The 26,749-nt window shown below is 36.6% G+C and overlaps 1 protein-coding gene across 1 annotated transcript in view; it reads left to right on the top strand.

The window, feature by feature from the left end:
• The window catches only part of RFX6 (regulatory factor X6), a 32,349-nt gene extending 7,039 nt beyond the window's left edge, over positions 1 to 25,310 (top strand). The window contains exons 5-19 of the mRNA XM_005518617.2: positions 3,349 to 3,426; positions 5,972 to 5,999; positions 9,489 to 9,596; positions 11,894 to 11,971; positions 12,065 to 12,178; positions 14,180 to 14,229; positions 14,648 to 14,807; positions 16,246 to 16,390; positions 17,621 to 17,730; positions 19,173 to 19,290; positions 20,368 to 20,490; positions 21,856 to 22,065; positions 22,577 to 23,086; positions 24,048 to 24,266; positions 25,022 to 25,310. Of these exons, the coding sequence (XP_005518674.2) occupies positions 3,349 to 3,426; positions 5,972 to 5,999; positions 9,489 to 9,596; positions 11,894 to 11,971; positions 12,065 to 12,178; positions 14,180 to 14,229; positions 14,648 to 14,807; positions 16,246 to 16,390; positions 17,621 to 17,730; positions 19,173 to 19,290; positions 20,368 to 20,490; positions 21,856 to 22,065; positions 22,577 to 23,086; positions 24,048 to 24,266; positions 25,022 to 25,188 (2,218 nt within the window). The 3' untranslated portion in view covers positions 25,189 to 25,310. The remainder of the gene's footprint in view (positions 1 to 3,348; positions 3,427 to 5,971; positions 6,000 to 9,488; positions 9,597 to 11,893; positions 11,972 to 12,064; positions 12,179 to 14,179; positions 14,230 to 14,647; positions 14,808 to 16,245; positions 16,391 to 17,620; positions 17,731 to 19,172; positions 19,291 to 20,367; positions 20,491 to 21,855; positions 22,066 to 22,576; positions 23,087 to 24,047; positions 24,267 to 25,021) is intronic.
• Positions 25,311 to 26,749: the final 1,439 nt, after the last annotated feature.

The raw sequence follows: 26,749 nt of genomic DNA, 5'->3' as shown, positions 1-26,749 counted from the left end.
CTGATGATTCCTAGAATTCAAGTCAGAATCCCTCTTTCTCTGTGTTTACATCTAACAGCCCATTTGTGCAAAAGTGTCAATACTAAAACTCATTTAAACATTTGGCCAAGAAGGTCCAACACATTGGTCACAATTTTGTTAATAAAATACATTAATCTCTCATGCTCATGCTAATCATTCTACATAGCTGAAAGTAAGGAAAATTTTCTATTTTCACTCTGCTGAGTGAAAGAAGATGCATCACCATAAGTCCTGCAAACTGCTCTCTTAGATTAGTATTTCATGAGCAACAGTTCTCTGTTCTGAATCCACCTTTTTTCCGCTGGTAATTTTGAACATACCATGGTCAATGCTAGAAGTCAGCTGTTACTTTCACAGTACATGAATCACCTGAAGCAGCTATTTGGGAAAACGTACAGACTGCTCAGCCCATACACATGGAAGACTGTTTGAGGTCAAGTTACAATTTAATTTCTTTGTAGACTTTGATCAATGATGAATCTTAGCTTTTATCCATCATGTCTGAAAACTATTATCTTATTTATTAGGAGTGATTTAGTGGGTTAATAAAACTGATATGGCAGCTGGCCTTGTGATAAGAAGTTATTGCAAGTCTCTGAACAGCTTAAGCCTATCATTTCCTTATCAGTTATCATTTGTGTCAGTGTATGCTAAAATCAGAGCTACAAGTAGTGTAGGAACATATGTTGCAACAAACCACTGAAATTAAAAGAGAAAAGTAGTTCAGCTTGTTTTATAAAATGTTTGTTTCAAAAACAGAGAGTAAATTCCCCATAGTAACCAATTACATTTTGTTAATTACACATAAGAAATAATAAATAATAAAATGCAAATATACTGTACATACACATATAAATATGCACATAGAGAGAGAGAAGGAAGGCATTTGAAGATGTAGGTTAAAGATGTTGTCAGTGTGTCTATTACTCTCTACAAGGAGCCCAAAATAAGCTGTTCAAATAATGGCTTGTAAGAGAATAATAATCTTCATATCTTATTACTCTATGGAGTGCGCCAGACAGAGCTTGAAAAGTAAAATTATATTATTTTCAATATTTTCTGTGTTATGAATAGATAGCTGTATTACTTAGTAGTAAAAATTCAACTACACATTTGTGAAGAAAAACAGAATGATACCTGCTGTGCCTTTAATACACACAGAATATGTGCTGAAAATATCTATTCTCTACATAACAAATGTCTCAGTGATAAATTCTGATATCCTGGGACATTCCAGCAGCAACAAGTATATTGTCTCCCACTGGATACTTGAGAATCTAAATCATATAGAAATTCCTGTTCCTAGCCCAAATGTATTGATATTGAATTAGATGTGGAATAATCTAGATATTGAATCATAACTTTGTGAACAAGTAATGCTCTCCCTTGCCTCTGGCCCACACCAACCTTAACTGTAGGAAATGCCAAATTTATGGTGAAAGTGTAAAAATTTTTATTTTAGAATCTAAAAAATGGCATGTGATTGAAGCTGGGAGATTTAAACTGTTGGAATGAGATGTGGGCAGCTGCTTGCTTGCGTGGCCAATGACAAATGGGCAGATAGCATTGTTAAAGAAGCAGTCACAACTTTATTCTGTTTCTCATCCTGTTCAATGGACACCCTTTGCAATGTAAAGACTAAGTAAATGCTGTTATTTCAAAGAATCCATAATGTGTATTTTCATTATCTCGTGTCACAGTAAGGAAAGAGGGGGGAGATGCTTTTGGCTTTCTTAGGGGTTGACAGATGCTACAGTGATCTAGAAGTGTTGTGTAGACTCACCAGTTTCAGGAAAGCAGTAAAAGTGATGGTGCCACTTTCTGTCATGTTTCTTGGCTGTAAAATCCTGAATGCACACAACAGACTGTCCAATAACAGAAACTGAAAAAACAATTTCAGCTGAGATTGTCAAAGCTACCTAGGCTAGGCAAATAGATCATCCTAATGAACATTTTCTTAGTCATAATTTGTATCTAATGACTTCAACCAGCCTTGTAAATATAAGGCACGTGAGGGTTTTGTTCTTACCTGTGACAGTTCCATACAAGAACAAACAAAATACTGTGATTTTTTTTTTTTTTTAACAGTCATCACCAGGAACAGCAGAGATGAGATGAGATGAGATGAGATGAGATGAGATGAGATGAGATGAGATGAGATGAGATGAGATGAGACTAACACTTTTGTTAATTTGTTCTATGAACTATTTGCTGGGGCTTTGTGTCTTAAGAATGCATTTCTTGAAGCTTTCAGGAAGTTTCAGCGAAATCAGTGCAGTGTGTTGGAAAGTGCTGCTTCGAAGCAGCTCAGTTAAACCAGCTGCCATGGTACTTTCAAGCTAATTTTAGTAAAAAGCAAATTAGCCTTTCTATTCTATCCATAACATTCTTAGACAAATTTGGTTTATCACAATCAGTTTTTAAGTCTGTTGAGTGGAATTTATAAGACAGGGCCTATCAACTTTGATAGATGAAGTCAAGCAAACTTTGCTAAGACCAGTAAGGAAAGAGCTGCCCCCAGCTTGCTCTCCTGCCCTTCTCTCAGAGGTCACTTACTTTGTAGCAAAATCAGTGGAAAGCAGTAAGTAGCTACTGCACAGCCAGTTTTCTTAGCACCAACCTAATATTTTTTGCATCTTTGGTGTCTTTGGTTAAGGTGCTGGGTGTGAGCACTGCAAAGCCTGAGCAATAGGCATGTTTCCTTTTTCAGTCTCTATTTGGGAGCAGTAATCTCCAGGAGAGCAACAGGGGAGACAAATGTGGATTAGAAGTGCCTAAATGACTTAGTAATTTAGAATTAGTCAACCTATGACCTGACAGAATAATGAATGAATGACATACCATTTTTAATCATAGGAGACTGAACAATGAGTTATAAAGTGCACTGGCAAGCTATTTGCAGCTGAGAAAGGCTCTGAGGGACTGTCTAAATGTAATGGTGGCAAGTGAGATAAAATGAACCTGATAGATCAAACCCAGCACCCCTTCAAACAAATGAACTGAAACAGAAGGCATATTAGGGAAAAGAGATGTTACATGTTTCTGGATTTTCTGTTCTAGCTACATTCTTCTAGTAAGAGAGAAAGTATATTAATTTTAACCCTTGAATCTTGTATCAAATCATGACAATACTCTTTTCTATGAGACTAGATTTTGTTCCATGTCAGTGAAAGGAATTCTTAGAGCCTGTTTAGAAAAGTTTTTGGAAAGCATTTAAAATCAGTCTGACATCTTTCTTTACTTTTAATTTGACAGCTTGGTATACTGTATGATTATAATGTCACTCATAAATGCTTCTTTTTTTTTCTTTTTTTTCTTTTTCTGCAGGTATCACTATTATGGAATTGGCATTAAAGAAAGCAGCGCATATTACCATTCTGTGTATTCTGGAAAGGGCTTAACCAGGTAAAATAACTTCTGAGACTTAATCAGTAAAGGCTTAACTATAACCTTCCCTTAAAAACGTATATATAGGACTCTAATTTTTGTTTCTACCGGAACTAGAGTTGCTGGTTATCTCAGTGTTTAAAAGGCTGATGTTTTATATTTTGCTAGTGTCTTCCAGTTTGACCCCACCACAGTCAGTGTAGAGCTGTCAGCTTTTAGCAGCAGAACATTTGTTCAAGTTTGTATGAGGGAGCAAAATCCCATTTCCAGAACACTTGTCTAATTTTGTTTGCCTGTGTGACACTCTGTGAGTTCTTTCCCCAGGACAGCTTTCCATTATGAAACGTCTGGAGAATGGTGTGAAGCTGGCACCTGTGGGGTAGGAGGGAGGGGTCAGTGTAGATTAATATTTACAGGTCCTTTGACTAGCTAATATCAGTTTAAACCTAACCCAGGAAGCTCTAATTATATTTATTTAAGGGACAGCTAGCAGGATCAATACGTTACGATAGCTGCCTGTTGGTTTGCCAAAGATTAATAGTTCGTAAAACAAATGTCTCTGTTCACATATGGCTTGAATGACGGCTTTCATTGTCTGTGGCAGTATACCTGGATAAGTGGGACTCTGAGAAAGGAAAGGAATAAATGAGTTTATAATCACATATAGAAAGTTCGACTGGTGGCAGATTTAGGTTATATCCAAAGAGACCTTTTGCAAACAATAAGACAAGTGTAAAATTTAAGCGTAACACTGACAATGATGCTTAAAAAGGAAGGATTCTCTCCACAGCAATACTTAGGGTGTCATAGATTAGAATATTCTATTTCTTTGTCTGGTGTGTATCCAGAACTGTAGAGGTGTTGATGGTACACAGTGTATTTTTCTTTCATAATACAGAATTATCTTGAACAAATTGTTCATTTTGTTGACTAAAAGACAGTTATTTTAATTTAAAGGAATATAATAATTCTTACTCCTTGGCTTTATGTAAGGCAGGAACAATCTAGTAGCAATGAGTGCAAAGAAAGTGGAGGTTCTGCAAAATTCCCCAGGGCTGGATTTCTGAAAGTATACACTCACATAAAGATGGCATAGATATCTCTAAGATTTTCAGGACTCACTTGATTTACTAATTAGGAACCTTTTCTTTGTGTTAAAACCTGTGCTGTCCTGTATGAGATATTGAATTTTCAGGGTCCAGCAGTTTAACTGAAATAAAACAGAAGTTCAGATACTCATTTTGCACAGTCTGGCCAATCACAGTAGCTGGATTTTTCTGTGTGAAGAGAATGATGCAGTAGCCTAGGGTTAAGGAAAAGCTTCTGGATAATGAAAGAATCAGGCAGTGTAGGGATTCAAAACTCCCAGTTCCTGGCTGCAGCAGATAGTGATCCATAAATCTGTCCTTTATGTCTCTTCTAGTCGTTGAGGCTCTGGAAGAGCAGTGCTAGCAGATGCTGCATCACATTTTTGCTGTACATGCAGTGTACATTTTGCTGAACATGTGGAAACCCTTAGTCCAAAACAAATACATCTAGCTTTGAAGTTAATTAGATCCACATTGTAATCAGCCGAGTGATCCCTTCATTTATACTTAACTATCAGCACACAAGGGAACTGTCTAGGTAACATGCTGGATTATCATGTGGTGGGAACTGTCAGACACCTGTGCCAGGCCTGGGCAGGTGGAATTCCACAACTGCTCAGCCTCTGGATTTCTGAGAGCATCTTAGAGAGCAGGAAACAGCCAGAGAGCATCTCAACAGCAGGAAACAACGATATTGCCACTAATAATTATGAGACTTCATATTGCCCACAGTATCTTATCAGCTGGCAGCTAGTGGTACAGGAAATAACAATAATCAAACAACATTTATCATTATACTGATCCATTAAAAACGCTATTATTACACATTCTCTACTTTAGTAGTTATAATTTAAAATGTTCTTTCTGGTTTCTGCACCAAGGGGTTGTCTGATAGTCCAGTGGCTTCATTTGGAATCTCTCAATTGGACTCTTAATAGGACATTCACTATACTGCAACACATTTTGACCAGTTAAGGAATATTTTATCTCAGAAATGTATTTCACTGCATCAAAATAGTACTGTAGTAAAAAAGAATGGGAAATCACTATGATATCCTAATTTTTCCAAGAAATTTAACTTATATATATACTTTTTCTACTCTCAATTTACTCAGCTCTGTCAAAAACTGCTTGTATTTCCTTATAAAGACATTATGGACTTACACATATGCTACCCTTTTGCTGTTTGTGAAGTGGCAAAAATCCAAACAAAAATGTGAAACTGGATTTTATACTTTAGTGTTTAGTCAGTGGTCTTAATCTTCATGTTTTATAAGACATCAGTAGGTTTCCTGTTATCCCCAGGTATTTGAAAATCAGCGAAAGAAGTTAAGAAAAAAAAAATTAAAAAAACCTTTAAAACCTGTAATAGCATTTGGAAAAATATGATAATTTTCCTAATAGATCATACATATATATAATCTCTACAAATGTTCTGCCTAAGAAAAAATAATCAAAAGTGTTTACTTTCAAAGGTTCTCTGGAAGCAAGCTAAAGAATGAGGTAAGTGCTGTAACCTGTTTCCTTTTACTTCTGCAGTAATACAAATATTATGTGACCTGTGGCTTCCTTCACATTTATTTCTTTGAAAATTGCAACGTTATTTTTCATTAAATATTTGACTGCATGACCTTTTTTAACAAAGCTGAGTATTTGCTCCTCTAAATCTACAAGGAAAAATAAGATTGGAAAACATCTTTTAGGGTTCCCATTGCAATTCAGTTACCCATAACCGTATTTAAGCAAAGGATCAAACTCTAGCTTTATTTTTTCTACATGTTGCTTTTGCAAGAGGGCTTTTTCAGAATCTTGTATGTCTGACTGGAAGCTGAAAAGATTTAATTTTTTTTAAATAAACTGAAATTTGTGCCTCCTAGTCAGTATTGCCTTTATTTTTTGCTCTTCATGACATTTTGTTATGTCTTTTCGCTGCTTTTGCTTGCTGGATGGGACAAACAGCAGCTTTGAGTAACTTCTTATCAGCCTTATAACCTTCCACCATACTTGTTCTTGAATATCTTTAGAATAAAATAAATCGTAAAGTCTTGTAAATGGTGTGTTTCCAATTCCTAATGGAAATATCCCTTCTGATGAACCTTAGAACTGGATATGGTTTGTTGGTTTTTGTCCTCCAGCCCCCCATAAGTAGTCTATATTTTTACTACTGTATACTATGGTATAGTCACTGTCATTCTTGTCATATTTGTAGTAGAAAATTATGGATTATTGTTCATTAAAGGTTAAGGGTTGCTTACAGTATTTTTTTTTGGTACTGAGTTCAACTGGCATGGAATATCCTGCATCCATATTATTAAACTCCTAAACCTGCAAAAGGACATAGGGACATCTCTGCCACACTGCCATGAAAAAATGTCTTTAATGTGCAGTACATGTTTAAATATGACTGGAGCTGTTTGGGATACTGCTAATTGGCATGGACCAAAATAATGCCAGAGGCCATTCTGAGTATTACTGTTCCAGTATTGCCTGGGAATGTTCCCTGACACCATTTAATTTACTAGACTAAATATACCTTCTGTGATCAACTGATACACAGCAAGCCTTTCACCTTTTTCATTTCCAGATAAGCAACTCCTAGCTGATAGCAGACATTTTTATTGGCCCCTGAGAGTGTAGTTTTGCTCCATTGATTTTCATCCCCCTTATTACCATTATCTCAAAGCCATCCATGTCTTTCTACATGACCTCTTGGTCTTCCTCTGTTGATGATTTCATTAACTCATGTCAACCAATTTAATCTATGAAATGTTCAGTCAAATCAGCCCCAAGTCTGATCTATGGGAATTTGCACTTCAATCCCTTTTCAATCCAGTAGTTTCCTTGTCAACACAACTTGTTAGTATGTCACCTAGTCAGTTTCTTAAATATTTTTACATTCTTTTACTAATCCCCACTCTCACCAGCATAACTAATCATTTCCCATAGTGACACCACGTCACGTATTTTAGTGAGGTTCAGATAGATTAGATCTGTTGCATTTTCCCTGTTCAGATAATTTGCTATCTTATCAAAATAAGATAGTGCTATGCTGGGGGATATCCCAAACATATTCATGAGCACTACTGAAGCATTCATTTGTTCAGAGTTTTGGGATGAAATATATCTTTGGCATAAATGGGTGTATATTTTCTTCCATCTCAGATGTGGCATTCCCAGTCTGTCTTGGAAACAATCCCACAAATCTGTCTTATTTCTGACCCAAAGCTCCTTTACCCTCTCAGAAAAAATGTTCACAGATAAGTCAGTGGAAATAAATGAGAAAGGGCACATCATTGTGAGTCCTTAATTGTGTAGCTCAGTATTGTCTGAAATTATTCAAGCAGGTAGTAAGAGAAAAAAATGTCTTCCAAACTGAATTAGAATAATCTCAGTGTACTGAAACTTAAGCATTACATTTTCATTAGTGGGAACAGGTGATAGATACGTCCTTTCTCATTTGCTTGAAAGTACATGCAATTAGGAATTCCAAAAAGATTTACAACAATTGCATAAGGTGTAATTCTCAGCAGGAACATAAAGACATTGAAAAGAGGTTAAAGCACTGATTGTCTAAATATACTGAGTAAATGGCATTTGAATGAACACTTATTGAGTGCCAGGGACACTGTTTACTTCTGGTATGTTTTATCACATTTTCTAGTATTCTCTCTGTAGGGGGAGATATCAGCAAATTCTTTTATCTAAACCAGTTAGTGCACCATTAGAGTCTGCATGGTTAATTAGGCAGATAATATTACTGTCATTATCTTAATGTTAAATGGCCATTAGAAACAGATGGCATTAAATTGAAAGGGCAAGTGGCAGCAGGTTAAAATATTAAGCCTAGAACTCAGGCACAGTCATATAAGTCCATTAGCAAGGTAAAAAAAATTGCAGATTATCTTCTCTTAAACCTCCCACCACCATCACTGCCTTTTTTAAAATGAACAAATCCCTTTTAATCAGAGCTTTTAATATAGTTCATGGGTAATTGCATAATAAAATCATTAAGATTACTCCTGTTAAAAAAAATACTCTCCTTATACTGATAGGCAATTATAACGCTACGAAAGTATTGACGTGAAGAAGTAGTAATGTTTCTAAATGTCTACAATTTCTTTTACTAAGAGCTTTATATGTGTTTGAACAGGAGATAGTACAGGCAAAATTACTTTACATGATATATGCTTTTGGATTTTTGCTGCCTGTTTTTTCAGACATATCACCCTATAAAAATGGGGCTATATTTATGTTGAATAAGTCAGTTACAGCTGTGGTTTTATGAATTCAGTATTTGAGAAAATTTCACTTGAAACTGCCCTCCAACTAATGAGTCAACATTTACAGAAAAATAGTTTAATTTGCACACTTTTACACTATATGCTGCACTATATACCTACCATTCCCACTTCAGTGAAATCTACCTGTAGGCAAAAGGGTACAAAAAGGTCATTTCAAGTTCCATTCAAATGCCTTATGCAAGATCATAAATTTCAGTCATTAGTTCAGAGGGAATCTGCACAGAAGTAATAAGATTTTCCCCAGGAACATGCAGAAGGCCAGCTTGTGGCTCTGCACACTGACTTGACATAAGGACTGGTCAGGCTAAAATAGTATGAAGGGTTTCATCGAAATGGTCTTCTTTAGATTTGAATGCAATCCTATGAGAATAACTACAGTTCAGCCATTAAGGGCAGAACCATAACACAGATTGCATTTCTTTTCTTGAGGATGAGGGTTTCATCTTAATCATAGCATTTGAGACTTTAAGAGTATTCAGTGGAGTTTAGCTATAGATACATATTTAATAACCTTCCTCAGCTGGGGTCCAGATCTGGATAAGCATAAATATTTTAAAGGATTATCTGAATGCAAGTATTGTATTCAGATAATAGACTCATGAAATAATATACAAGTTTAGCATGAATTTTTGATTTCATATGTAACAGTATTAGCTATTTCAATGTTCCTGTTTTTTCCCTTCCATTTCAGGGTGGTTTTACTCGTAAATATTCTCTGAGTTCCAAAACTGGAACACTCCTCCCAGAGTTTCCAAGTGCTCAACACCTTTTGCTTCAAGGGTGCCTTTCTAAAGACAAGGTAAAAAGTGAGCTCCTTCTCTTCTGTCTTAGAGATCAAAAATTTGCCACAGAATGTTTCTTCATATCTTAGCCTTTGAGGTATTGACATGAAAGAGACAGAAATGTCCATAATCAAACAGAGGTGACTGATTTATAGAGGGGGCAAACCTTTACTAACACCGATTAACCGGCTTTCCAATGGAAAAGTGGTTGAATTATTTACCTATTAACTGACCCAGTATTTTACAAACTGATGGTATGTAAGACGGGGAGAGCAAAATAAACAAATAACTGAGAGTTGTATTCTTTGCAAATGCCTTTGGATTTAAGGTAAATTTTGTTCTGATTAGAACAGAACAAATAATTCACAACAAATAGATGAATTTTACTCTCTTTCATTAATTGTTTGAAAAGCGACTGAAAATCTGAATGTGTTTGTGGTTTTTTTAAATTACTTAAATAATTTTTCAAATAAATACTTGGTATTACTTATCCTAAGGGTAATTCTTCAGTTGGAAGTTATCTCTTATGTTTTATGTCTTTGACTCTTTGCCAGTGTGTTACATCTGTGTTGTTGATTGTCACCTTACAAGCTGCTACACTGTGCTAGAAATCCTTTGAACTTTTCAATTTAGTCTTCAGTGCAGGTGATAATGGTGACTGGTTTGAGACACAGTGCTTTAAAACTTTTTTTTTTTGCAAGCCCCTCCTCCTAAGCTAGTTCTGAGAAAGTAGTGAAGCCTAGGATTCCTGTAGGGAGAAACTAAAGGAAAGGAGCCATCTTAGCTGGAAATCTTGCCTTTCCAAAAGAAAGCCCCAGAACTGGTATACTCAGCAGTGTACCACCTGCTGCTATAGTCTCCATCAGTGAAGTGATATCTCTCATATAGAAAGCATTCTCGTTAAATTTAAATCTGACAAATGTTTGAGGTTCCTTGAAGACCCAACACAGCAGTATAAACAAACTGATTTTTACTGCTCCAACAATGGAGAAAAACTTGCAATTCATTCTCTCTTCATTTTTGGCTCAGCAGCATTGTGCATGACTGTCTGGGGACAGGCTTACCAAGTTATGAGGAGACTGTGGGAAAAATGAATTTCTGTGTCTCCTGCATTCTCTTTCCTTGCTGTTCTTTCCTTGTCTCTTGTTCTCTTAATTCCTGTTTTCTTTTCATACTCCCTTTTCCCTCCTTCAGCTTATCTGACCAAAGGTTATTGAAACTAAGATATTTAGGTACTGTTGAAGACAGCCTGTACATGAAATTTGACTCCTGCATTAAACTCTTAAGGAGTTGCTTGCAACTCAGATGTCTGGAGAGTCCATAATTACTAAAATAGATGGGTAATTCCTGGATTTAATGTTTCTGGAGAGAACTTACCTGACCTTTATATTTCATCAACTCCTTTCAAAAACAATTCTTTAAAATGTTCTTCAGTTTCACACCGTGCTATTGCTTTTCAAAGGTACTTAGTTAGAGAAGCAGCTCTGAAAGTCAGAAAGGTTTATTTTCAAAGAAATCTGCATCCTGAACCTACTGTAATAAGATGGCACCAGGTTCATTCAAAATCTTATAGAACTTCATAAGCTGTGACAAACCTTCTGTGATTCAGGACCATAAGAATGGTTTTGCTAGCACTTTGCCTTCCTTAAAATAGTTTGTATATTTATTGTCTTATAATTTGCTGCAATTTTTAAAAATTGCTACTTTCTTTTTTGTTTGTTTGTTTGTTTGTTTAAATAAGAGAACACTCCATTCAGATAAAGTAACCTGATGAGATGAAAGGGAGTTCTGCTTCTAAAAGCTCAGTTCATGTGAGGCAGTGATTAAACTTTGACCAAATGACTGGCAGCTATTTTCTCATTTGTCCAACTAGATGATGTTTCAGAACACTCATAGACGCCTCTAGTAGCCTAATGATTAACTTGCACTGCTCTTTGGGCTTAATCTTAGCTTCAGAAAGGTGAACTTTTACTTTACCATCTGACTGACTGATCTAGATATTGCCTTACTTTACTATCCACATTTTCACAGTGTATACGGGTTCAGATGCTACTGTCTGACCACAGCATCAGTGCTTGACTTAAACAATGACTTAAATAATGCTTGAATAATAATGACATAAAGCTGTTGATAAAACTAGTGATGAGTGATGTCCTCATCACTTCTAGATATACAGGCTGCCTGTTTGTAAATATCCATTGCAATACAGTTTATATTATGTGATTAAATACTAGCTACACAAGGCAGAAATTTAGACCACTGTAGCAGTAAAGAGTTAAGAAACTCTGTTTAATATTTCTTTCTTCCAAAACAGGTAGATACTCTTATCATGATGTACAAAACACACTGTCAGTGTGTCCTTGACAATGCAATTAATGGGAACTTTGAAGAGGTAAGGTTGTTTGAACACACACACTTGGTACATATGCATGGGAAGCCAAGAAAGCTTAATTTATGTCTATGAATCTGATTCCTATTTCTTTAGATTCAGCATTTCCTATTACACTTTTGGCAAGGAATGCCTGACCATCTTCTTCCTCTGCTTGAAAATCCCATCATCATTGACATTTTCTGTGTCTGTGACTCAATACTATATAAGGTAAGTTAAGCATTAAGCTAGATGAATAATCTCACCCACCGTAGAGCTTCTGCATCTGTAAGAAGATAGAATGACAGGGTGCCATGACTGCTTTCTGCTGTAAATCAGCAAGGAGGTCATTGAAATAAAGAAATAAAATGGGCACCTATAAGAGCTGAACTCCAGTCTCAGCTCAGCTGAAAACCTGATGTGTGACCGGGCAGCACAGTAACAGTGAAACACTGACCTACTTGCTTGAATGTAGGAAAAAGAAATGCTCATGTGCTCACTGACAAGGCTGAGGTAATCCTGGATGAAAACTGAAGCCTTGTTTTCACTGAAAAGATTTCTACCCAGAAAGAGAGTCCATGGCACATCGCTGATTCCACATGCTAGTCTGCTCATGGTTTCATGGCCATGGTTTCATGTTACCAAACTGGAACAATACTGGGTTAAGTTGCCCCTCCTGTTGGCTGCCTTTCATTTCTGTTCCCGTGCTGCTAGATGTACCAGCAAAACTGATACGCTCTAAATTGGTCAGGGTTTAAAAAAAAGTAAGGAATACTTGTTCTACAGAGATTTTATACCATATGAGATCTTTGATCTAACTCACAGCATGACCACATAAATAGTTGAAACTAAGTAACCCTTGGGAGTGCTGCATGGTCAGGAATAATTTATAGAGTGCTGGGGAAACAACAAAGTAATGCCACCAAAGTTTCCTGAGTTTTTCATCTGAAAAGTCAGATTAGATGATTATTTAGTAGATGCAAAGTACTTTAAGTTGCTCTGATAGGATGTTCCATAGAAATAGAAAAGGATTCTCATATAAATGTCTAACAGATTTCGCATCACATATTGATGATGAGAAGAAGTAACTATTGGCTTAATAGTAAACACCAATCAGTCAAAGCAAAAGACTTGAAACTTTTTAGCTCTGATGCCTGATTGTAATCTGTCTTTCTTTACTGTATAAAAATATGGGGAGAAATCCAGAAAAGAAAATATGTATTATTTAGAAACATATAAAGCTGTAAAGTAAGAAATGTTTTAGGTAGAATAGTAAAGCAAAGGTAATTAGCATCAAGAATCATAATTACTACCCGGGAGATGGGTCATTAAGCCTCATTTACTTGTAGAGGTTATAATGTACCCTGAGTTTATGAGGTTTTTCCTGGTCTAAATGTGTTATCTCAATAGATTAAATATTAACTTTTTTTATGATAGATTTATTGTGACAGAAGAAGAAATACTAGAGAAGCATTAAATTATAGATTGAGTAAGACCAAATTTCTCAAAAGATCATAAATTTGCTATTGTGCCTCTTTTTTGTCTCTCACTATTTCTTATCTATAATCATGTTAGATATTCTTTACATCACAACTGACAGAAGAAAGAAGGAATTACATTGGGTTGTTATCAAACTTTTTACATTAACAGAGAAAGGAGATTTCTGGAATATTGTCTAACAACTTTGTCCTCCACAGTAACATTCCTTAGATGTCATGCCAGATGGCACAGGTTTTTTCCAAAACTGTTCCACACCACACTTAGCAACAGGGAACTCTATGGCTAAACTGAATGCCTGCAGTGTCATGTCCAGTGTGGTAGAAGGAGTCAACAGCTTTCAAGGATTTGGGGGATGCTTGAGTATCTGCTTTACAGAGACTTGGTGATGCTAGAAAAGACAAAGTGTTTATGCATCTCACTTCTATGGATTTCCCTACTCTAAGACATGGGGAATAGCATATCTTGTTTGTTTTTTCTCATTTTACTGCTGTGAAGATATACAAGAAAATATACAATTGGTGCAGTGTAAGTATATAAATATCTCATATGTTCCTGTCTAAGAGTGATTGGAAAAATCCAGGCATATAATTATCTGGACAATATGTTGAATGGCTATATTCTGTGTAAATTTTCTGTACTTATCACTTTGCAATCTAAGTAGACAAGACAGACATGATGAATGAATAAATGACCAGTGGAAGCATGATGTCATTTTCTGTTAACTTTTTGAAGGTTCTTACAGATGTACTCATCCCTGCAACAATGCAAGAAATGCCAGAAAGGTAGGTATTTGAAAATAATCATGATACAATCTGATTTGTAGGTATATTCCAGATAAATACTAGTAATTCTGTATTCTAGAGAAATTTCCTCACAGTATTTATGCTCATTTTTAGAACAGTAGACTATGTATGGCAAAATAGCTCCAGCTCTGAGGACAGCTATAGAGCAGCCTTAAAATTTTAGATAGCATTTTAGTGTCCCAATTGGCCCACAGTTTTTTTCCAGAGAAGGTATGTATCAATATGCAGTCAATATATAGATCAATGATTGGTCATTTCCTGTTTCTTCTGGTAACACCTGAGGAGGAATTTCTAGATATGTTCAGAAGTCTGTTAGCCATATATTGAAACCAAATTATTTTAGCTAATGCAAATTTTTATTGGTGATTCTCTAAATCACTTTTTGTTTCCCTTATAGTTTACTGGCAGATATAAGAAGTTTTGCAAAAAACTGGGAACAGTGGGTTGCTTCCTCTTTGGAAAATCTACCGGAAAGCCTGATAGATAAGAAATTGCCTATTGCACGAAGATTTGTTTCCTCCCTGAAACGACAGACGTCATTCCTACACCTGGCACAGGTAAACAGAATAAGATTATACATTCAAAAATGTGTCAATTGTATTCAATGTACCCTTCTGGCTATGAGATACAATGCATTATTTTTTCAGGGTTTTTCAGGTTTTTCAGCCTTGAAAGCCCTAAATCTTGTAGTTTTAGCCATGAAATTAGAAAGTGAACATAAATAGATTTGACCAGATCTTCAATCTTATGTACCAGAAAAGAGAGCAAAGACCATAGTTATAATGAACTGTCATCACAGGAACTTTTTCCAATGAAATGATCAAGTGGAATATATGTGTGTTTTGTTTAGTACCAAATTGGAAAATACCAGATGATTCTTCTTGCCTAGCAAAGATTCACTGTCTTGTCCATGTTGTTCTATTTCTGTTTGAGTTTTGAGAAGAAAGAATGAAGGAATGACAGGTAGTTGAAGACTCCAAGGCTATGTCAGCAGGATACAGGTATCTGCAGTTAGGAGTCACCTCCGTGTGATGGTTTTATAGATTACCCAAAAGGATACAATGCCTTTTGAGGAACTTCCTTCCATGCTAGGGCTTTGAGGTGGTAGTCCTCGTGAGTAACTGTAGACACACCACAGATTCATCTTGACTTGATTTTCTCTTTCATAAATACAAAAGCAGCATATGGGTGATCTTGTGAAGATAATCTGATAGGAAGGCACATTAGAAGAGCACCAGGAGTCTAATGAAAGGGAAGCATTATCTCATCAGAGCTGTGATAAACCCAGCCATGACAATAAAATTAAACATAATAAGATTCTTCTCTGAGCAGTTTTTTGGGTGATCCCTAGGTGTGGGCCTGTACTGGTTTTGGCTGTGATAGAGTTAATGTTATTCATCATAGTATGGGTCTAAATTTTGGATTTGTACTGGGAACTATTGACAATTCAGGGCTATTCTAGTTACTACTGAGCAGTGTTTACACACACCCAAGGTCTTTTCTGCTTCTTACACCACACTGCCCAGCAAGTAAGTTGGAGGGGCACAGAAGTTTGGCAGGGGACATAGCTGGGTCAGCTGGCCCCAGTTGATCACAGGGATATTCCATACCACAGATCAGTAATAAAACTGTGGAAATGTTGGCAGGGGACCACTTCTCAGGGACCTGGGTCAGCATTGGTCAGTTGGTGGTGAGCAAGTGTTTTCATTTGCATCACTGTTCTTTGTTGGTCTGTAGTTTTCTCTGTTGTTTTTTGGTGTTTCTTTTAAACTTTTAAGTTATTATTGTTGTTGTAGTTGTTATTATTTTTATTCTTTCTTTTAAAAAATTATTAAACTGTTTTTAACCAACAAGTTTTCTTACTTGTACTCCTTTAATTCTCTCCCGCATCCCTTGGCAGGGTAGAGAGTGGTTGAGTGGCTGTGTGGTGCTTAGCTGCCAGCTGGGGCAAAACCACAATAGGATCTCAGTATTTTACCTTGCTTTCTCTTGCAGATTGCTCGACCAGCTCTTTTTGATCAGCATGTGGTGAATTCCATGGTGTCGGATATTGAAAAAGTTGATTTGAATAGTATTGGTTCTCAGGCCCTTCTTGCAGTTTCAGGCGGCACAGACTCTGATGGGGAAGCCTACAGTGAATGTAAGTCCATGGCAACATATTTGGACCATTAAAAGTAATTAATTCTTTCATTCTGTGCCACACCAGTCTACCTGGACTGACTGAGACAGGGCACTCGTAGACTCTGCATTCTCTAATCTAGTTCACCATAAACTTCAGGAGGTTAAGAAAACAAATTGGTTGCCCTAGCATGTCCTACAAGAACAGAAGCTTGTGCTGGAAAGTCATCCCACCTAGATAACTTAAATGGTTGTTGAAAAATTCATTTACATCACTTGAAAACCTCTTTTGGAACTTGGTCCTAATTATATGGGGATATTGGACAGATCAGTTCTTGAAAGATTTATCCAAAATATCATTTCATTATGGCTTAATAAAATGAATATTTGAACTAGTTTACTTTTTTTAATTAAACATATTTTCTTCTGAAAGTTGAGCTTTTAAAATAGATGTAATTTTCTATTTAATGTAGCAGCTATTTTCATACACAGAATAGAGTGACCTATAAATTTTGAGGTAGTTCATTTTCATATACATTGTTGAAAAATAGATACAGCCATTTTCTCTATTAAAAAGATAACTTTGTCATAGGAGTCATGTTGTTCAGAGTTTCTTGAAAGGAATAGGAGTGTGTTGTCCTGTAAATATTATTACTTTGATTATGAAAGTTTGTTCTCTTTAATGATTCACAATTTCATTCACGTTTTCATTTGAGTTGCCCCTTTCCTACTTTTTTTGTGTAGTCATTTTTTATTTTATTCTTTGTCTTCTTTCACACTGCTTAAAAAAGAAAAGAACAAGAGAAATAACTGGTTATTCATGCAGTTTTTTTGAAAATGAGAATTGAGGAAATTATATCCTATAGTGAGAAACTTGTAAGGTATGAAGGAAACATAAGACGCTGCAAATCTGCCATATTACAGAGAAAGCTTTACTAGTAAATGTAGTATTAGAAAGGTTTTCATGATTGACTCTACAAAGGAATGGAAAATACAATAATCTTCTTTTGCTTTTATTTTCTTATAAAACTTCATTGTCTTGCAACCTGTATCATTGTAATGCTTAAGTAATTAAGATACATGTGTGTGATGAGTGTGTGTGTGCTTGCTTTGCTGGGAAATTACTTATTTCTTCACTTCTCTAATCCTTTATTTTCCTTTCCATGCTACAATATTGTCATATGGCTGGTGAGTGGCTTTTTCTCGTGTTCAGAGTAGAGTGCCATGATATGTTCTCCTTTTTACATGGTAGATGACTCTATTACAGTGTTCCAAGAACTGAAGGACCTTCTAAAGAAGAATGCCACTGTGGAATCATTTATTGAATGGTTGGATACTGTGGTTGAGCAAAGGGTTATCAAGGTACCTTTCAAATGTTCTGCCTGACTCCAGACCAAATCCTACTCCCCTTACTCCTTTTGCAGTCACACTGATTTTCCCCAAGGAATTTTCACCTCTGCTCTTATTGCCTTACTGTGACAGAGAAGTTTGTCATTTGGTGCCAAAGATTCCGGTGATATTAGTTCAGATTAATCATGCTGAGCAGTCTTATGTGTGTGACAAACTAAGAAGTATTGTAGCTAAAACATGAAAGTCAGCACTTTCACAAATTGTATGTGACAGAAACCCTCCCATCTTATGTGTGCCCGCAGAATTGCAGGGGATTGCTCTGAGTAAGGTGATGAGCAAAAGCTGTTTCTTAGAGAAGCAATTCTCTCTTCCATGGCATTTGGGTGGTACTGTGTGTGGTACAAGTTCCTGCAGCAGGTGGATTCATAAGTAGCTAGTCTCCTGAAGGATTTCTACATTTCAGGGTGGAAGATACAGTTTTGTAGCTTTGTAAGGTGCTTAACACAGTAATTGAAGGTTTTGATGGGATTCCACCATCAAATTGCCCACCTCCAATTACCAAGATGCATTTTCATCCCAAGTATTTTATATGCATGTAGTTGTGTAGGGATTAATAAACTACAGCTCAGAACAAAAGAAAGGATTTTTACTTATAGGTAAGTAAAATATATTTACCCAATTTGTGACTCTGTTTACTGTAAACTATTAGAACAAGATGTTCTTAGCATTGTTTTCCTGTACTTAAGGGAAGAAGTACCAACAAGTTTTGATATGAAGCTAAGTCAACTTGAGCAGAAGCTAATCATTTACAGAACATGTAATCCTTCCACTGCTGTCTGCCTTCAGTTCATGCTAAAGTGTGGCTACTGTCAAACCTACACAACAGCTTCTTTCTGCTTGCTGTTTGAGAAACTAACAGGGCATATGTTACCACACAAACAAATCACTGCCAGAGCAAAGTGACTGTATGAAATATGCAGTATTAAAAGCATCACTTTGATCATCATGATAGTAACATACCAATAAGGGAAATTCTGACTACTATTATACAGATTAAATTTAAGTAAAAAGACTAATTTATATTCCCTGTTTTTATGGAATAGCAGTGTAAGAGGGTGGGATATTCCTTCTTTCCTTCCTTCCTTCCTTGACACCTTTAATACTAGAATATGGAGTCATTTATCATCAGGGCCCAAGCAGTAAGCAGTTTGCTTCACCCAACATTGACAGACAACATTCTATGATTGCACTGAAAAAAGTGAAGGCTGCTCTCATTTACCAAGTTAGGTCACACAGCAAGGAGATAGTTTGAATCAGGCATCAGATAGTTTGAATTCACTCTGCCACATCAGCCTGAGTCAGACACCTTGAACTCTCAAGGATATTCAGTTCATCTCACCTGTTGGCAGAAAGCAAGTGAGCATACTTAACAGTACTTTACTGTTCTCTTTCAGGCAAGCAAGCAAAATGGGAGGTCTTTAAAGAAGAGAGCTCAAGACTTCCTTCTGAAATGGAGCTTTTTCGGTGCTCGAGTGATGCATAACCTAACTCTAAACAACGCATCAAGTTTTGGTACCTGAGCTTTATAAAACCACTCATATTTTGTACATATAAGTTAAACACTTACCAGCTTTCCACCATTTCCTGTGCTGAGGAACCCATCCTAATCTAAAAATTCTTTGGCCAAAGCCACAAATACTGTGTGATGTATTTTTCAAACTAATATTTCACAGTAAATGCTAGTAATATTTTGCGGGCCATCTGTGTCCCAGGTTTATTTTCAAAAGGTATTTTTCTTTTGAATTGCTGTTTTGATACTGCTTTGACATTTAAGTGCTACAAACTTTGTTTGCTCTAATATGGCAATGACTGCACATCTCAGTATAAGAGACAAAATATTTAAATTACTGGTTTTACCTGTGGATCAGTTTGGCAAAAAAGTACTGTTGAATATAAGTTCTTGTTCATGGTATATTTTAGTAAAAACAAAAGGAATTTGGCAGTCACCACACAATTCTGGAATCAGAAGATGATCAATTTAAAAGTGTTTGTGGCTTTTAAAAATTAAAGCTCACACATGCATCTTTAGGAATGTTTACATTTTTGGGAACACTCAGAACCTTATGTAAGAGAGAAGATAGCAGAACAAGTGAAAGAAACTCTAGTATGTAATTTCATATGTTTAGTGATAGGTACTTTGTTATCTGAAATTCAAAGGATATTTGAAATGGCTGTAGGGACACATTTTTTAATGTGATATATCCTTGAAATAAGGTCAAAGACTTTACCAGTTATTGTCTGGTTATTTAGCACAAGGCAAACAGAAATAGAGTAGAGGCATTCTAGCAAATTTCAGCCTTATCTAGTTCCACTGTGTGCTCTCTTCAAGTATAAAGCATGTCTCACTTTCATCAGTATTTTTCTTTGATGTAATTAGTGGTCAAATAGCCTACAGGACAGTAAACAATTGAGCTAGGTGGGCCAGTGCAAAGAGAGATTAGAGCTAGAAGTTAGGCACTATTCCTTGTTGGTCTTACCAGGTCATTTAAAGTCCACAATTATTTGTTTGTTTCACTGGCTTCTTGTGGAGTGGTGAGAGATGGTCACAGAGATAACTCAGCTACTCTCTCTCTCTTTCTCCTCCAAAAGGTTCTTTTCATTTGATCCGCATGTTACTAGATGAGTACATCCTGCTTGCAATGGAGACACAGTTCAACAACGACAAAGAACAAGAACTCCAGAATCTACTGGACAAATACATGAAGAATTTAGGTAACTAGAGCTTGGTTCTTTTGCATGTACTGGTATGTTTCAAAATTTATGTATTTGTTTAAGCTGAAGCAAGTTTACTGCGTTCTCCTGAAGGTGTGGTGGTTATGTGCAACATTGTCTGAAACAAATTCATCTGTAAAGTTTGTGACCAGTCACTCAGCAATTCATTCCCACCTTCCTACCACAGTTCACTTCATAACATTTCATTGGAATGTCAATACTAAGGGTCACTGAAATTATCTTGGATGCAGCAAAGACTTGTAGGTACATCTGAAGTGCTATGAACTGAGGTGTGAAAAGAGGTGTAAGCAGCAGAAAGGGCAGGAATTCCTAATTCAGTTTCTCCCCACATCTTAAATATGTAATAACAGCTTGAAGTAGGAATCTATTAAATGTTACCAAAGTGCAAATATCCCTTCAATGTTGGAAAACAAGTTTGGAACCCTATTTACCATGTGTCTGAAGTATTATTAAATATTAGTATTATGATAATGTGATATATAATATATAGTGTGATATATATAATGATAATGTGATATATAATGATATAATGAATACTAGTATTATGGAAGAGAAATAAAATTATTTGAAAACAATATCCTTAACATTTTGCATCTACCAGGCTTCTTCAAAGTTAGACAGTTTGAAATTATATGTTCCAGGTCCTTTGCTATAAAAAGAATGAAGTTTGATTCGGATCAAGTTATGGTCCCAGCAAATCCTTAAAAATCCATTGAAACTTCAGAAACTTGCAGAATTGTTTTGCATTAGCATTAACACTGGGTCAATCCTTAACTTTTTGGTTGTTGTTACTCTAAATCTGCACTTTGCTGCAAGAAATGTGCGTAGAATTTCTCTGACAGTAGATGCTGCACTTTCAATGCAGCCTCCAGGGGAGAGAGGCTCGAAAAGGAGAAAAACTTGGCCTGTGTGACAGTTGCCTTATCCTTATGTGTTGATGTGAAGTACTTGAAACTTGAAAATTGTAAAAATCATGGTTTCCTCTGAAGAACAGCAAAACTGACTTTATCAATAGTCTGCAAAAAGCTGAAGAGCTCTGGAGTATTGCAAATGCTTTTCTTTAGAAAACAATATGAAAAGAGAGTTCAAACATTCTAAAGTTAGCGTTGTTAATTCTTTAGGATGAAATGTCGATCCTGATTCACTCTTAATTCTCTTTACTTGACTTCATTGCTGACATTTACTTCAAGGGAATAAATCTGATTCATACCTTCACTATGATAGCTTCAGTAAGGAGCTGATACTGCGTGATGTGGATCTGTGGTCAGGAAAAATGATATATACAGAATTAATGTGTGGTGAGGTTACATAACAGCCAACAAGGGTTTTCATTTTCCTTTCCAGATGCAAGCAAAGCCACCTTCACTGCATCACCAAGCTCTTGCTTCCTAGCAAATCGCAACAAAGCCGTTCCTCTGCCCAGTGACACTTCAGTCAAAAACGAGTGCCTTGGAGAGCAAACCTACGTGCCCTTGTCAGCTGGCCAGCCCAGCAGTGCATCTTCTGGGCTGAACCCCTTCACCACAGGAGATGGGGAGAGTATGCAGCTGACAGGTGTGTATCAACTCTTCTCCTTCCCTAATCTGCCTGTTGGTCTTTGAGTTTGAGGTAACATGTTGCTGTAGGAGGAGCAATGACCACACACATTTATGAAGACATCTAGTAAACATTTCATGAGCTCACCTTCTGTGGTGATTTACAGAAGTCAGCAATTGTAATTACCCTGCCAGTAATAGTTCCCCTTGGAAAAATAGTAAAACTATCTTAGAACTCTGGGCTTGGTGAGGTTCTCGTGAGAAGAGAATGAACAGCAAACCTGGAGCACATAAGGATTGTAACTGTTGGAAATTCCCACTGAATGTGGCACCTCAAAGCTGGAGAATGAAAGGAGGAAGATTTATAGCCTGAAGCCATGAAATAGAAGCTGTGAATTATATAGGTGGAGGCCAGTGCATATCTTTTGTAAAAGTTTCAAATGTTAATCTGCACATCATTAGAGGGTTTGTGTCTTAACAGCAGTACTGAGGTATGGACACTAATCACGGCTAATGTTTATTTATTCCAGATCAAATGGAGCTGTCTCAAAGCACTGGTCACCTCATGACTCCACCCATTTCACCAGCCATGGTCAGCCGAGGAAGTGTTATCAACCAGGGACCAATGGCTATGAGACCTCCCAGCATAGGTCCCATGTTATCAACACATTCACAGTGCTCTTCCTACTCAGAACCCCTTTACCAGACTTTGTCACAGACTAATCAGAATTATTATGGAAACAATTCTAATTACCAGGCTATGTTCAGGACACAGGCCCATTCCACTTCAGGAGTCTACGACCACAGAGCAGAGCCCAGCCGATTCAATGCCTTGAGTGAACAGCAGTTCTCCAGAGACTACTTCAGCAACAGTTGTGCTGTGTCTCCCTACAATGCCAGATCCCCTTCCAGCTATGGTCCGTCTGGCATGTCTCAGGACACACACAATATGCAGTTTCTGAATACCGGGAGTTTCAATTTCTTGAACAACTCAGTATCTACATGTCCAGGAACAGCTTATCCTGCTAATGCTTCCAACGGTATTATTACATATTTTCTTTTTCCTTTTGTTTCTCTTTCATTGCTGGAGGAAAACACTTTTTCTCTGCCTTTTTTTCTCTGGAAGATGTATTCCAGCTTTTATTTATACATTCCTGTTTTCCACTTCTCTGATAACACATAGAGATTGTAAAGCAACTTCATAAGCTACTTAAAGACTTACTTTCCTCTGGTGACCTCAAATGTATCTGCTGCTCTATGCTAATCTTCCTTTGGTATCATCACCATATCTTGCACAAAGGAAGCAAAACCAGAATGACCTTGTGGTTTAACAGTCTCTTGAAAAGCCCCCAAAACATTTGCTATGAAACAGAGTAGACACAAGATAGCTTACCCCTGCAACCAGCATAATGGACTATTCTAGTGACAGGGTGAAAAGAAGTATAAAAATATGCATTAGCAATAGTTTGGGACTTTGTCCCTTTCATTTCTCATAATTCAAATGTAAAATCACCGCTTCAGGGTACAGTCAGCAAAACACCTCCCTCTTCTGGAGGAAAGACACAGTGGAAGTGTTACTTTTATCTGGATTTTTCTATGCAGTGAGTACATACTACCCTGCAGATTTTCTTCCCATGTATGCTTTCCTTGGTTGTAAGCTTCAGAAGGAAGCACTGAACTTTGTGGATAGGACTCCCCAAAGGTGTCTCTTAAGGCCACTGATTGCAGGCTATGTTTGATTCTGAACTTGGAAGGAAAGAGCAATTTTCTGTAACGAAGGAATGACTGAACCCTTACCATCTTTTGGTTTCCCTGTTACCACCTCTCTTTTGGGTCAGTCCTTACATATGCTGCTTATTTTCCTAGGCTGTGGGTGTACATAAGTAATCTTATTGTGAAGGGCTTCATCCAGTAAAAAGTACTGCTTTTCCAAGGTTATCACAGGCTCATACGCTAGCCAGTAGTTTCATTCATCTTTTCTTTTTTTCAATCTTCAATTAGGATATTATGGAAACAGCATAAATTATTCAGAATCTCACAGACTTGGAACAATGGTGGATCAACATGTTTCTGTAATCAGCAGTGTCAGCAGCATTCGGCCACTGCCATCCTACAGTGATATACATGATCCACTGAATATCTTGGATGACAGCAGAAGAAAACAAACAGGCTCATACTACACGGAGTCCTCACCTTCAATTGTCTGCCGGACCCCCATGGGTAAGTATAGCCAATAACTGAGGAGCAGCTATGAATTTTTGGCATCCTAACAAATGCTGAGTATTAAATTGTAGCTCACATATACAATATATGAAATGCAACATAGAGATGAAACAGCTTGGTACTTAGGATGTATCATAAGATATGTTTTCCTTAAAACTGAATTTAATAAATTTTCTTCCATAAGGAGGTCTATGAGCCATTGTCCACAAGGACTGGAATGATTGGCCTGAGTTGCATAAAAATATGTATTAGGAAGCACTTTCTAATTATTAAGTAAACTAATAGCAGACTGGGCTTTTCTAGGGTCTCTTGGACATCCTCACTGTCAAACAGATCAAATGAGTCCTGGGTCAGGGGTGTCTCAGTATATACTTCCTGTGCTCTGGTCCCCCATCCTATGCTTCAACAACTGTGTGTATTAGGCAAAGCTCCCACTGACAGTGAATTTCAGGCAGAAATACCCAATCCCGAAGGGCTTGTTTTGGTATATGCTTTAAACAAATAGCATATCAGTTTGGTCTCACATTTCAAAAAGGGTTACATGGAAGATATAAACTAGGACACTTTATTTCTACACAAGATTACATCTTCCTACTGCTTGCACAGTAATCTTGCACAGAAGATCAGACATTTCTGTTCTTCAGATGATGTGCCTGGTAGACAGGAGTTTCCATCAAATGAAACTGGATTGTGATTTCTGTTAAATTCAATACATTGAAAACTTGCTATGATGGTAACTTTTTTTTCCACAGCTTCAAGCTTGCAAACCACATCTTCTTCACAGTGTATGTACGGAACATCTGGTCAGTTCCCTTCCCAGGAAAATCTGGAGGTCCATGCCTCAGCAAGCAGAGATATGGTGCCATCTTTACCACCAATCAACACTGTCTTCATGGGAGCAGCTGCTGGAGGAACCTAACTGGGAGAGGCCTGTCTGTGCCCTAAGCTTACTTTCCAACCCCCGACATTAAGGCTATGATGATAATCCCCTTCCAAGTTGGTGGAAGATAAAAGTATTACATATTAAAGGACCCATTTTAGCAATGTTATCAGCCCTTCACACACAAAAAATAGCTATATTTAGATTGGGTCTTGCTTGTGAATCTCTCAGGATTGTTCTTACCATTACAGCTTTTCAGTCAGAAATTCAGGGTAAGCAGAAAGAACCAGTGATTCTTGCACGCAAGAATAAGTTGTAAAGAAATTATTACATCTATTCCTAATTTATTAAAAATGCTATTTTAATCTTTCACTTATATCTTTTTTTATATATATATATATATATAAAATGTTTATTTAATGCCTGTGTTGCTCATTATTTATTAGGACCACAGAGTAACTGTTTACTTTCTCATATTTGACAGATTGTCAAATGTATGTATCCTACCTCCTATGGAAATGTTTACAGGGTCAATTTTTACTGTTTTAAATGAAACTAAGCCAAACTCTTAAGTTTTTTACTGTTGTGCTCTGGAAAGTAAATTTCAAATGTTTAGTGCCTATTTGTGTAAGTGAAAGTCCTCAGGAAATAAATAAAACATATTATGGAATTTTATTTCTCTTCCTCTTAAAATAAAACCAACAAAACATGCAAATATCATAAGCTAACTAACCGCAGTAGCCTGCTGCTGTAGCTGGATAACTGAAGGAAATGAAACTATGCCACTAAATCTCATGGGATTTCAGAATTACCTGTGGTATGAGCCCAAAGTTTCTTTAATGGAAATCCATTAAAATACATTAATCAACTTTCATTTGTTTAGTGCACATCTCATTGTGTAAACTGAGACCAAAAGCAAAAAAGATTATTTAAAAATACTGCAAGCCTTCAGATAGCTATTTTAATTTTAAAAAGTGTTTTACAAGTGCCATGATAATCTTTTCACAAATACATATTTATTTGTGTTTCTGGAAAAGCCAAGAATATTCACTGGTGGTGTTACAGAGGTGAAGAGAACACACAAAACAAGCTTCTTGCAAAGCATTCACGAAATAGCAGGTGTTATTTTATAATCAGACTGTCCCAACACCAGATTCAGGTTTGGATTTAAATCCAATTCAACCCATTAAATATATGCTGAATATTGTGGAATTGAAGAAAAGTACATTTTTTGGTGGAGGAAATGGATGCTACCTGAATGAAACTTTTCTTTCTGATGCTGTATAACTTCCTTTAGTGTGTCTCTATCATGAGATGTCTGGCTGCAGAAATGCAATCAAAACCATTGACTAGGACTAGGTCATCAAGAATTCTGGATATGAAACACTTGATGTAGAAAAAACCCACCATAGTTCAGTAATTGAGAAGTGGAAGACTTCAGCTCAATTGCTCTGTAATTCAGGATGAAGACTTGAGCTGTGACCAAAAGTACCATAATGGTGCAAGAAAGCTTTGATTTCTATACAAATTCACAATGAGATGTAACACAGATTGTTCAGTGTTTATTGGACAAAGCTTTGCAGTAAATGAAGTACTGAAA

The sequence above is a fragment of the Pseudopodoces humilis genome, chromosome 3, assembly GCF_049639895.1.
Source record: "Pseudopodoces humilis isolate 2021_Gansu_Grassland_sample_001 chromosome 3, ASM4963989v1, whole genome shotgun sequence".
NCBI classification, from domain to species: Eukaryota; Metazoa; Chordata; class Aves; order Passeriformes; family Paridae; genus Pseudopodoces; species Pseudopodoces humilis.
Note: the sequence above shows the minus strand (reverse complement) of the source record. Positions and strands in the feature narration are given on the sequence as shown.